The sequence below is a fragment of the Cervus elaphus genome, chromosome 4 (genome assembly GCF_910594005.1).
Source record: "Cervus elaphus chromosome 4, mCerEla1.1, whole genome shotgun sequence".
Lineage (NCBI taxonomy): Eukaryota > Metazoa > Chordata > Mammalia > Artiodactyla > Cervidae > Cervus > Cervus elaphus.
This window is the reverse complement of record NC_057818.1, coordinates 48,590,795-48,603,890: the sequence shown is the minus strand read 5'-3', so window position 1 is coordinate 48,603,890 and position 13,096 is coordinate 48,590,795. Positions and strand designations below refer to the sequence as shown.

At 51.2% G+C, this 13,096-nt stretch overlaps 1 protein-coding gene across 1 annotated transcript; it reads right to left on the bottom strand.

Moving 5' to 3' along the window:
- Nucleotides 1-13,028, bottom strand: EIF3K (eukaryotic translation initiation factor 3 subunit K). Its single transcript, XM_043895328.1, has 8 exons — nucleotides 12,786-13,028; nucleotides 11,788-11,886; nucleotides 7,924-8,044; nucleotides 6,761-6,835; nucleotides 3,798-3,864; nucleotides 3,628-3,705; nucleotides 1,803-1,928; nucleotides 1-69 (listed from the first exon to the last, which is right to left on the bottom strand). The coding sequence occupies exons 1-8, from the start codon at nucleotides 12,842-12,844 to the stop codon at nucleotides 38-40; spliced, it is 657 nt and encodes a 218-aa protein (XP_043751263.1). The 5' UTR covers nucleotides 12,845-13,028; the 3' UTR covers nucleotides 1-37.
- Between the last annotated feature and the right edge of the window lie 68 nt (nucleotides 13,029-13,096).

The window sequence follows — 13,096 nt, the reverse complement described above, 5'->3', positions numbered from 1 at the left end:
TAAGAAGTCAACACACCTTTATTAAACGGCTGCAAAGTTACTGGGAGGAGGCCATGATGCTGGACACACCTGTTGAGAAGAAAAGGGAAGACCAGGGTCAACGTGGGAAACACACGAGATGAAGCTCCAACCACCACAGCAGGGCCCACAGCTGTTTAGGGGCCTTGTAGACTTAAGCAATAGGCTTAGAACAATGCCTGTTTTTTTCTTTTTTAAAAGTCTTTATTGAATTTTATTATAATATTGCTTCTCTTTTCTTTTATGCTTTTTGGTTTTTTGGCCATGACACCTGCGGGATCTTAGCTCCTTGATCAGGGATCATCCCCGCAAACCCCTGCATGGGAAGGCAAAGTCATAACCACTGGACCACCAGGGAAGTCCCAATGCCTGGATTTTAAAAGTAGGATTTGCTATCTTCATCACCATCCTGATAACATTTACTATGGTACTATTTGCCAGATGGGCTTCCCTGGTGGATCAGTGGTGAAAGAATCCACCATCTGCCAATGCAGGAGATGAAGGTTCGATCCCTGGGTAGGGAAGATCCCCTGGAGAGGGAAATGGCAACCCACTCCAATATTCTTGTCTGAGAAATCCCCCAACAGAAGAGCCTGGCAGGCTACAGTCCATGGGGTCACAAAAGTCGGGACACGACTGAAGTGACTAAACAACACTTTGCAAGACGCTCTGAGCGCTGGACTTGCGTCTCATCACCACAGAACCCTTCGCTCCAAGGAGTTCTCACATAGAACCCCAAGTCGGTGGGCGCATCTCATTTAGACTGAGGGTCCACAGCCCACAAGTGTGGAGATTACTGCCTGCTCGATCGTGTTCCTCAATTAAATAGCAATGTAGTCATTCTGTACTCAGAGGCCACAGTGTACCAGTCCATATTTTTAACACACCAGAACCACACTTGAGAGGGCGGGGAGGAGACCGAGGGCCTAAAGGAAGCAGCCCGTCCCTGCCCCCGCCAGTTCTCTCTCATTCCAGGACACCTGCGCGGTGGGAGGGTGAGACTTCAGGCTTGCTCTAGTTGAGCAGCCAGTGGAGTCTGTGTTAGTTAATGTGATGGTGACGAGGGTAATGTTTAGTGAGCTGTAGGACTGGTTCTTTGCTAAGTGTTGCACATGCAATGTCTCACTTCACACTCGTACCTCCAGGGGATAGGTACTGCGGTATTATTCAGTTACAGGAGGTGGGTATTGCGGTATTATTCAGTTACTTACAGTCCTGGCACCTGCCTTATGGGGTTGACCTGAGGACCAATGACTCTAATAATAAAAAGTGTAAAGAACTACACGGTGTTAGTCAGAATTATTGCTGCTGTCACCCCCACTCTCTAGATGAGAAACTGGAGGCACAGAGATGTAAAATTGCTTGCCCAAAGTTACACAGCTGTGAATAAAGAACCCAGATCCCACCCAGCTGCCCCAGCCGCAGAGCCTGCACTTGCTGGTAGGTGCTCTGCTGCGTTTTAACAGACGCCAGGGCTGAGGCCCTGAGACCAGTGAGGGTGTGGGGACACCCTATCGGATCCCTCCAGGCCCTGGGAAGTCTTACTGAGTGCTTTAGGGCAGGATCTGGTGCCCAGCATTCCAGGCAAGGACACCAGGACCCTCCGCCCTTTCTCCCAGGTAAATGTGGCCTGCCTGGGATAGACAAGGGCAGGGGAATCTGGCGGATACTCATTTCTTGGCCCTGAGTCAGAACTTATCTACCCGAGTCCTTGGGGACCCAGCCCTGCTCCCTTAGAAGGCCCCTCCTCAGCCCCACAGCCTGAGGCTCAAGCCACTACTCACTGTCAAAGTCAATCTTCTCCACGATGTTCTTGGGCTTAATGCTCTCCTCCTGGCTGCAGATGAAGATCTGGCCTGACTCATCGGCACTCCAGCCGTACTTACTCATCCACACCTTTAGCTGGCTGTCTGCAGGGGACACAGCAGTGTAGGGGCTTTGCACACGGATCCACAGTACTGGGGTAGGGGGCAGGGGGGGCGCGCTCAGGGTGTCCTCCTGGCCTGCCTTGGGCAGATCTGGTCTTGGGCTGCCAGGCTGGGGCTCCTATGATTCATTCTCCAAACAGCAGCCAGGGGGAGCCTTTTAGCTTTCTCATCCTTCCCACTACAGGGCTTCTGAGTCTCCTTTCATTTTCTATTTACCTCTCGTGTCTCCCAGGGTAAAAGCTCAGCTCCTAAAAACAGCAGAGCGCTTACTTCTCTGCTTTTCCCCCAATCTACATCGAAATGGCTTCGAAATGATGATTTCATCATTACCAAGAACAGTAACCTTATGGCACCATGTTTAAGAATTTCTTTGCAGCTCTTTCTTGCCTTTAGAAAGGAGGCGGCAGAGGATGAGATGGTTAGCTAGCATCACTGATTCAGTGGATGTGAGTCTGAGCAAACTCCGGGAAACAATGAAGAACAGGGGAGCCTGGCATGCTGCAGTCCACGGGGTCGCAAACAGCCAGACAGGACTTAGCGAGTGAACACCATAAAAAAAAGGGTATTTTTCTGGCCAGAGAAGTGTTCTACAACTCGAAATAATTCTTTCCTGTGTGACTATTATCAATTTGATATAGATTCACCTGTTTCTCTTTACGTTCAAATCTAAGGGTTTTTCATCCCTTTCTGATTTAATTTCACTCTTAAACACATAAAATATGGAGGCAATGTAAAACACTTAGTATAGTGCTGGACACAAAGTGTCCAAAAAAAGTTAGCTTCCACTGAAAACAAACAATGTCCCACCTGGATTAAAAGACAAACCTATCCAAGAAAGTGCTCAGAGAAATCTCACCCCCAACCCACCACTCTCCTCCCTGTTCTCACCCTCAGCTCCCAAGAAGTAACCATTTTCCTTGTTTTAAAATTTTTCCCTTCCTGTGTTTCTTTTTGCAAAATGAGCAAATACACATACTTTTTTTCCTTTTAGAGGGATCTTTAGAAATATAAATCTAATCATGTCCTTCTCTGCTCAGACCCTCCAGTGGCTCCATCTCACTCAGCATAAAGGACTAACTAAGTCAGGCAGGAGGCCCTTCCGTGCCTGAAACCCCTCCCACCACCACCTCTCGGCCCTGGCTCCGCCCCTGGCTCATCCAGCCCGGGGCCAAGGGCTCCCTGGCTGCTCTCTGAGCAGAGCATCCTCACATTCACTCTGCCCTCAGGCTGCCCGCCTCACTCCAGTGAGAGGTAACTGTTCAGATGCTGTGCCTCCACCTCCACATGCCTCCTGCTCCCCCAGCCCCCACCCTCCCAGCCCTCCAGGGGTTGTCATGCATGAATCCCCACTAGACGCGTACAGCTTCATTTGTCATCTGTTTTGCTATCTCCACCAGAACGAATCTAAGCCATTCTGTGCTGTTCACCGCCATGCCCCCAGGGCCTTGAACAGTGCAGAGTGGCCCTTCAACTAATTTATGCAGAATAATGAATGAATGCTGTAGGATCTCTGAAAAGGAAAGGAAGGTGTTATACTAAGTCCTTATTCCCTCTCTGGACTGGGCCTTTAATAACAACCTGGTAAGGCAGGAGTGGGCCCACTTGAGGAGCTGGCTGAGGCCCACTGCCCCGCTCACCCTGACCTCTTAGATGGGCACCAGGAACCCAGAGAGGGCCTTACCTGTCAGATCCCCGAGCATCTCAGCCAGAAGCCAGCGATCGATGTGTTGATACGTGATGCCCACGACATGGCAAATAACTGCAGAAATTAAGGACAAAGACGAAGGGCCACTCTCAGAACCTGCTGCCACTCCCTCCCCTCAAGGAGCCCAAGCTCAGAGAAGAACTTACATTTTCGGACAGAGTCTTCAAAGCCGGTTATACCTTCCAGGAGGTCCATGTTTTCATCCAGGGCTTGCTGTGGGGGGAAGGACAACGTTCACAATGACGTTAATATAAGTAATGTCAAGGGGACCCCTCGGCAGTCCAGTGGTTAGGACTTGGCACTTTCATTGCCAAGGGCCTGGATTCAATCCCTGGTCAGGGAACTAAGATCTCAGAAGCCATGTGGCCAAGGAAAAAAGTTATAAATAATGCCAAGAAGATTAACCCTGATACTAAAATAAGAGAAGCGAACACTCTGGCATTCACCCCACGGACCAGCCCTTCTTCTGTATGCAACCTTATGATGTAACAATGCTGGCTTTCTGCCCATTTTAGAGATGGGGAAACCAAGGCTCAGAGCAGCTAAGAGATTTGCCCAAAATCACAGGGTGGGGTTTGCACCTGGCAGGCTTCCCGGGATCTGCCCATCACCTCCTCCCACTCACCCCCTCACTCCAACCACAGGGGCTCCTCACTGCCCCTCAGACACGGCAGGCATTCAGCTGCCTCAAGGCCTCGGCACTGGCTGGGGGTGGCAAATTCAGCCCTGGCTGCTTCTATTTTCCCATGAAATGACAAGGGAGGAGACAGATGAGGAACCTGCATTCAATCACCTCTTCTTGGATTTCATCTAATTCAGAGAAAAGGGCAACAGCCCTACCACGGCCCATGAGCCCACCCCCCAAAACCCCCTGGGAACTACCTGTCACCTCCTCCCACTCACCCCCTCACTACAACCACAGGGGCTCCTTGCTGCCCCTCAGACTTGCCAGACAACCGCCCACCTCAAGGTCTCAGCGCTGGCTGTTTCGGGGTCTGGAACTCTCTTCCCCCATTGGCTAGCACTCCCACCTCCTTGAGGCCTCTGCTCAAATGTCGCCTTCCCAGCAAGGGCTCCCCCAACATCAGGGAGGGAGACGAAGAACCCGTTAGGACAACGAGAGGGAGCAGCCAGCGCAGGAGGTGGAAGAGCAGCTGTCCTGGAAGCCAAGAGACACTAGCTGGGCAGGTGAGCCAGGGCCTGAGAACTTCCCACGGGATCGAGCAATGGGGGTGTCACTGGGGGTCTCAACAAGAGCACTTCCGTGGCCTGTGCCTGAGTCAGGGGTCAGAGGGCTGGCCACAAAGGCCTGAATGGCATGGGTTAATGTGAGCAGAGGGATAAGACGAGGCTGAACATGGGCAACCTGTCCTGGGGTGGGCTGAGCCACAGCCCTGATTCGCCTGGGATGTGACTTTGTGCTTTAAAACCGGGAAAGCCCCAGGCAGACTGGGACAGCTGGGGTCCCAGACAGGAGCAGGGCTGGAAGGGGAGCAGAGGGAGGGGGTGGGGGCAGAGCTGGTGGGGAGTGTGGAGGTGCAGGCGGAGTTTTTTTATGTTAGGACCCACTGCAGCGTGGATGTGTTGCGTGGGGACGGAAACAGTATAGGAAGGTCAAGTTTGCACAAGGGGGTTGAATGGCTGGTGTGACGTCACTGAGTGGGCGATAGGGCAGGGGGTCGGGGCCCTGGAGGAGGAGGGATGGGGTGCCCACTGGAGCAGAACAGGGCTTGGTCAGCTGCCAGGAGACGTCAGGTCAGGGGTGGCAAGTTCTGCTTGGGCCACTTCTATCTTCCCGTGAAATGAGAAGCCAGGTCGGAGGCTGAGGCGAGGAGAAAGTGGCAGTGGTGAGGAGCTGCGGAGAGCCATCCAGGAACATGGGGCGGGAAGCGAGGACCGGCTGCGGGTGGGCACTGACAGCTCCCCTCCAGCCTCCCGCAGCCCCGCAGATACGGGTGAAGAGAGCACGGTTTGCGAAGGAGGAAGCAGAACAGAGGACTGGGGCTGCCGGTCAGGCCCAAGAATGTCGGGTCAGAGGCCTCATGGGGGCAAGCTGGGAAGCGAGGGGCGAGGAGGAAGTGGTCAGAGGGTAGAAATGTTTGACCTTCACGGGCAGAGGAGGCAATTGCTGATGAAGACAAGTACAGGTCAGTAACTCCCGGACTTAGCTGGGGAGCAAAATCACCAGGGATGATTGCTTAAAGTCACTAAGCCGAGACCACACCCAGACCAATGATGTCAGATTTCATGAAGGCACAATTCAAGTATTAGTATCATATTTGTTGTTGTTGTTTTTTAACTTCTTAGGGATTCGATGTGCTGAGAACTGGTCTCATCTCGGATGTGAGGGGAGGGAGTGAGGGGCTCAGGGCCCAGGGAGAACAAGAAATCTGGAAACTGAGAAGTCAGGGTGATGGAAGGATCACAGACCTGCCCTTTCAAGCATCTAAGAATAAAGAGTGGCTACGAGTTACATTCTTCACGAAAATGAGCAGTCATGGAGCAGGGTGGGGCAATACCAACAAAGTGGGGTGGGGTATGATAAGATAGGAGCTTCAGGGGTGGGGGGCTGGGGGAGGAGGAGATGGGTCTGGGAGTGGAGGTGAGAGCTAGAAGGCCATGGGGACTCCCACTTGGGATGCCAAGTCCAGTTAGGACAAGAAAAGGGGAACAGTATTTACTCTTTATTCAACTGTTATTATTTGGCCATGTCCCATGGCATGCAAGATCTTAGTTCCCCAACCAGGGTTTGAACCCATGCCTGGTTCGGGTTCCACTGCAGTGAAAGCACAGAATCTTAAACAATGGACACCAGGGAAGCCCCGTGGGGGTAGAGTATTTAGAAGACAGAGGACTTTTGCTGGAAGAACAGGTGCCTGTATGTGTGTGAGAGAGTGAGAGAGAAAGCCTGAACTTTGTCAGCAGAGGAGGGGACCGGGGTGTCCCGGCTCCAGGTGGGGATGACCATTCCGTGCCATCCCACATGCAGAGTTCTGAACACAGCGCCCACTGCCATGGAAGAAGCCAATAAAAGTGCGTGGTCTTGACTTCCAGCAGCTTTTTCTGCAGGGCCCAGTCACCACCCTGCCCTGGGGCCCAGGCAAGTTACCCAGAAGGCCTGGAAGTGGCAGGTCTCCAGCAGGTCTCCGAGGTACAAAATCTGCCGGATGGGCCGTTCTTCTTGCTGGGGGGAGGCGTTAAGGGCAAAAGGCCTTTCAGACAGAGGAGGTGGCCGCCTTGCCGCAGACTGCCCCACCCACAACCGCCCCGCCCACCTCCTGCTCACCACAGTGTTTGTCAGGGCAAAAATGAGCAAGAACCTAAGGATCCAGAGGTGGGGACAACAGGCGCTGCCTCACACACTGAGATAGAGGGGAGCAGGTGGCCGTCGGATGAGTGGCCGTCAGGTGAGGAGGGAGGAAGCCTTGGTTTTCTCATGGTACACTTTGTTGTACTTTGAACAGTGGATCATATGCGCTTTTTAAGGCACCAGAACAGACCTCTGGGGAAGGTGGGCTGTCTGTCAGAGGCGAGTGCCCCTGTGGACACACCTGGCAGGGCAGGTTCAATGAGGAAGACATTTCTCAGCCCGGCCGCCAGGGAGCAGGCCAGTTCAGTGGTACTTCACTCAACATCTCTTCACTGGAGGCCAGCGCTGTACCGGACAGACACTGGCCAGTCCCTGGGGATATGTAGAAAGAAGGGAAGCTGACAAGCCAGCTCTTCATGGCTCCGACCTTTTGCCTGGTGGTCTTTCCTCGGCTAGGAAGCCTCACGGGAATCTTTCTAAAGCATGTTTCTCCCCCTATCACTCTGCAGCTTTAAAGCCTTCTTCAGCTCCCCAGGGCTGAGTCTGACCAACTCTGTGGCTAAGCTGAACGTCCCCTACTGACTCTAACAAGGCGCTGAGCTCTTTTCTTCCTCTTTTTTTCCTCTTTCCCTACACACTCTCCCCTCTGCCTGGATCACCCTTCCCTACACATCACCTAATTCCTCATCTTTCATCTGTTCCCTCCTCCAGGAAGTTTTCCTGGCTTCCAGGCAGGTCCAGGTGCCTCCTCTGGCCCCCCACACCCCAAGTCCTGACTACTCCAGAGAGGACGGGTCTCCCCCGCTAGAATGTGAGCTCCGTGACGGTTCTGTCCCAGCCGCGGCCAGCCCCGGGCCAAGACCAGAGCAGGCAATCGGTGTCTGTGACCGAACTCAAGACCACGTCCCTATGAATCCGTCTCCCCTGCACCCCCTTCCCCCCATCCCAGCCCGGAAGGATACATGGGCCTGGTCGATCATGCACTTGCACAGCGTGAAGTCGGTGTGGGGCAGGTTGGTGAGGGCCTTCAGCAGGATCTGGGCGGTGACCGTGGTCTGGAAGAAGGCTGGGTTGAACTGGTACCTGAGGAGGGAAACGGAGATGTGGTAGCAGTGCCATCTCCATGTCCCTGGGCCTCACCAGGTGCCAGGAAGTATGCTCACTGCTTCCGCCTGGAGTCTGGGAGCTGGACATGTCTGGGCTCTGATACCAACCACCCCACTGTCTGGCTCGGACCTTAATCTCCCTGACCCTACTTTCCTGCTCTGTAGTCTATAGACGGAGACAGTTAATCCTTACAACCACTCAGTAAGGCAGACAGTGTTAAGTGGTTCACAAATGAGTACATAAGTAGCAGTGGTCAAGCCTCTGGAGCCAACTGCCTGGATTTAAACTTCACTGCTGAGTGACCCTGGACTACTTTTTTAAAAAATAACTTATTTTTGGCTGTGCTGGGTCTTTGTGGCTGTGCGTGGACTTTTGCGAGTTGCAGCAGGTAGGGGCTACTATCTACTTGTGGTATGCTGGCTTCTCTTGTTGGGCTTCCCTGGTGGCTCAGATGGTAAAGAATCCACCTGCAACGCGGGAGACCTGGGTTTGATCCCTGGGTTGGGAAGATCCCCGGAGCAGGGCATGACAACCCACTCCAGTGTTCTTGCCAGGAGAATCCCCAGGAACAGGCTTCTCTTGTTGCAGAGCACAGGCTCTAAAGCTCTCAGGCTCAGTAGATGTGGCACACAGCCTTAGCTGCCCTGTGGTATGTGGGATCTTTCTGTACCTGGGATCAAACCTGTCTCCCTGCACTGCAAGGCGGATTCTTAACCACGGGACCACCAGGGAAGCCCCGGCATGGAGCATTTAAAATAAGTAGACTTCCCTGGTCTGGAAAGATCCCACATGCCACAAGGCAGCTAAGCCTGTGCACCACAGCTACTGAAGCCCATGTGCCCTAGAGCCTGTGCTCCACAGTAAGAGAAGCCCGTGCAGCTCAGCTAGAGAGTAGTCCCCCCCAACCAGAGAAAGTCGTTGCACAGCATCAAAGACCCAGCACAGCCAAAAATATAAATAATGAAGTAACATTCTAAAAAATAATAAATGCTCCGTGCATCAGTTTCCTCTCTTGCAAGAGGTGAGAATAAACCACTGTATCGGGACTTCCCTGGTGGTCCAATGGTTAAGACTCTGTGCTTCCACTGCAAGAGGTTCAGGAAACTAAGATCCTGCATGCTGGTGTGGTGCTGCCACAAAATAACCAAAACAAATAAAAAACCCAGCTGTATCTACCTCACAAACAAAACACAGCACCGAAGTGAGTTAATACAAAGGTTATAACACACTAGGTACCACATGGGGAGCGCTCACTATGCAGTGGTTCTCACCACTAACAAGCTGAACGACCTCACCAACACACACGATGTCTCCATCTTACAGGTGGCAAAATCGAGGTCATGAGAGCTCTAAACATTACAAAGCTGGTAGTTGGGCTTCCCTGGTGGCTCAGTGGTAAAGAACCTTCCTGCCAATGCAGGAGACACAGGTTCAATCCCTGGGTCAGGAAGATCCCCTGAAGAAGGAAACAGCAACCCACTCCAGTATTCTTGCCTGGAGAATCCCATGGACAAGAGGAGCCTGGCAGGCTACAGCTCATGGGGTCGAAAAAGAGGTGGACATGACTTAGTGACTAAAACAAGGAACAATAACTGTCAATAAAGCATCTAGAAAGAAGAAACCAAATATCCATCGACAGGGTAACAGATAATTAGGACCTGGTTCCACATGGAACACTACACAGCAATAACAACAAACTGCAGCCACACAGGAAAAGCGTGGAGCCCACAAATCCAGGGCTGAGTGCAAGCTGCCAGATGCAGAAGAGCTCCAGTGGTACGGCTACTCTTACGTTCAGTTCAAAGCATGCAAATCTGAGCTAAGCGAATCAGAATGGGTATGTGTGTACATATGTCTGCAAGCATGTGGTAAATTCACACACAGCCAGGCCATGAGCGCATAGGAGTGGTCACCAGGGTCAGGGTGGTTGGCACAAAACACATGGGACAAAGAACAGGGGTGCCAGCAACACTCATTTTGCAACTGGGATGGTGATTACATAGGTGTTCATTTGTAATTCCACATTAAACCACACATTCGCTTTCTGGAGCAGCCGGTATGTACGCTTTGCTACGATTTTTATTTTCTTTTTTACTTTTTGGTTGCACCACAAGGATCTTAGTTCCCCAACCAGGGATCTAACTCGTGTCCCCTGCAGTGGAAGGCCAGAGTTTTAACTGCTGGACTGCAGCCCCTGTAACTAAGCTTTCAGAAACCATCCCTCCTCCTGCCCTACTTCCTGGCTCCCTAGACTTGCACATTCTATCCACATCCTATCCAAAATGGATAAAGAGCTCATACAATTCAATACCAAAAATCCCCCAAAACCCTGTCAGAAACTTCTGAATAGACGTTTTTCTTTTTCCCAAAGACACAGAGATGGCCAAGAGGCACATGAGAAGCTGCTCAACATCACTAAGCATCAGGAAAATGCAAATCAGAATCACACACATGACAAACTGGCTAGCAACAAGAAGACAACAAATAACAAAACACCAGCAAGGATGTGGAAGAGAGAATGCTTGATAGTGTGATATCAACTGGTGCAGCTACCATGGAAAACAATAGGGAGGTTCCCCGTAAAATTAAAACTAGCACTATCATGTGATCCAGCAAGTCCACTCCTGGGTGTATGGGGTGGGGTGTGTGTGTGTGTGTGTGTGTGTGTGTGTGTGTGTGTGTGTGTGTGTGTGTGTGTGTGTGAAAATAAACACTAATTTGAAATGATACATGCATACTCCTGGGTGTATGGGGTGGGGTGTGTGTGTGTGTGTGTGTGTGTGTGTGTGTGTGTGTGTGTGTGTGTGTGTGTGTGAAAATAAACACTAATTTGAAATGATACATGCATACTCCTGGGTGTATGGGGTGGGGTGTGTGTGTGTGTGTGTGTGTGTGTGTGTGTGTGTGTGTGTGTGTGAAAATAAACACTAATTTGAAATGATACATGCATACTCCTGGGTGTATGGGGTGGGGTGTGTGTGTGTGTGTGTGTGTGTGTGTGTGTGTGTGTGTGTGTGTGTGTGTGTGTGAAAATAAACACTAATTTGAAATGATACATGCACCCCAATGTTCACAGCAGCATTATTTTCAGTAGCCAAGATCTGGAAGCAACTTAAGTGTCCATTGACAAATGAATGGATAAAGATGTGGTACATATAAACACACACACACAATGGATTATTATTCAGCCATTAAAAAAAAAAAAGGGAAAAGAATGAAAATTTGCCTTTGGCAACAACACGGATGCACCTGGAGAATATTACACTTAGTGAAGTTAAGTCAGACAGGGAAAGGCAGATACCACATGTTTTCACTTATATGCAGAATCTAAAGAATAAAACGAAAGCAACAGAACAGAAACAGAGACCAAAGTGGTGGTTATAGATGGGAATGGGGTGGGGGAGAGGCAAGATAATGGAAGGGGATTAAGAGGTACAAAATACATATAAAATAAGTAAGATACAAAATCACAATGAACAGCACAGAGGCTATAACTCCCATTATATAAACTCTAAATGGAGTATAATCTATAAAAATACCCAAACACTATGTTGTACATCTAAAATTAATATAACATTGTAAATCAACTATACTCCAATTTTAAAAAAATAGAGAGAAGTCACATCCTGCAGGTTACCCCTCACTCCCACCCCACCCAGTGCTGGGAGTGGCAGGCTGCTGACTATGGGAAGGGGATGGGAATGGAGGCAGATACTCACAGTTTCAGGACAGCCAGGTTGGCTTCCAGATCATAGGCATTCTCCTTGGCCTGTGTCTCCACATAGCGCTCCAGGGTGGCCAGGTTCTCAGGGTTGTACCTAGAGGAGAAACAAGATGAGTGAGCAGAGACAAGAGCTGAGGCCAGTCACTTCTTGAGGTGGGAGTTGGGGGAAATGTAGCCTGCTCCTCCTCCTCTTCCTTTCCTCCCTCCCTCTGTCACTGGCCACTTGCTGTACTCAAATATTGAATCAGCTCTATAACCTCTGATGAAACTTATCCATATCCCAGACCTAAGCCCCAGCTCTAAACCCCATAAGAGCCCTGGGTCTTTTCTGAAAAATGCCTCCTCCATGTCTCAGCCGACCAGCCCTTGCAGCCTGTACATCTGGCCTCCTGGACATCTTTGATATCCACCCCTTCTTCCCATCCCCAAACTCCACTCCGGTCCAGTCCATTCTCTCCTGCCTAATTTTCCCCATCCCAGCCCCCACCAAACTACCTGTGCTTCCCCCATCACCGCCTTGACCACTCCTGGTTATCACTGTCTACCGTCCGGTTTGTCTGAACTAGAAACTCCATGAAAGCATGACCAGTGGCTGTCTTTGGTTATCTCTGGTCCGCACCATTGCCCTGAATTCAGTGCAGATTTTAGTAAACATGTGTTCGATGAATGAAATGAAGGGGGCAAGGGGAGCCACAAAGAGGCGCTGAGAGGCTCAGTGAGACTGAGCAGAGAGAGAAAACCGGGGGAGCTGAGAGAGGGTAAGTTAAGCAGAGAGGGCGGCCTTAAGGCAATTAAAACGGACTGAGCGGCAGGCAAGGCCACTTCCTACCTTTAGGCCTATACAATGCTGTTCTCTTAAACAACTGCTCCAGAATGACTGAAAAAATCCCACCCCTGGGCAAGCCCAGAATGCTGACCACCTCTTGCTGACTCCAGAAAACCCTCTCCTCCACCCGTCTTGGCCAGAAACGCTCCCTCCGACCGGGCTCAGACCTGTCAATCCCCTTGAGCAATTTGCCCACGTTCGCTCTCATCTGCTCAAACATCGCCATGACGGCTGCAGCCTCCCACACCAGGGCTACAGCCGAAGACCCTGCCGGCAAAGCGTCCTCGAGGACCGGAAGAGGAAGAGTCGGTGGAAACGGAAACTACGTAATTGTTTTCTCTCCAGCCCCGCGGGTGGTGAATCGTGCTTTGGGTCTTGCGGCAGCTGCCACGCTTTCCGGCTGCCGCGTGACTTCTTCCCAGCCAGCGCAGTTAGCGCGTGCGCAAACTCTCTACTCGAGCAGAAGCTACGGCGCGAT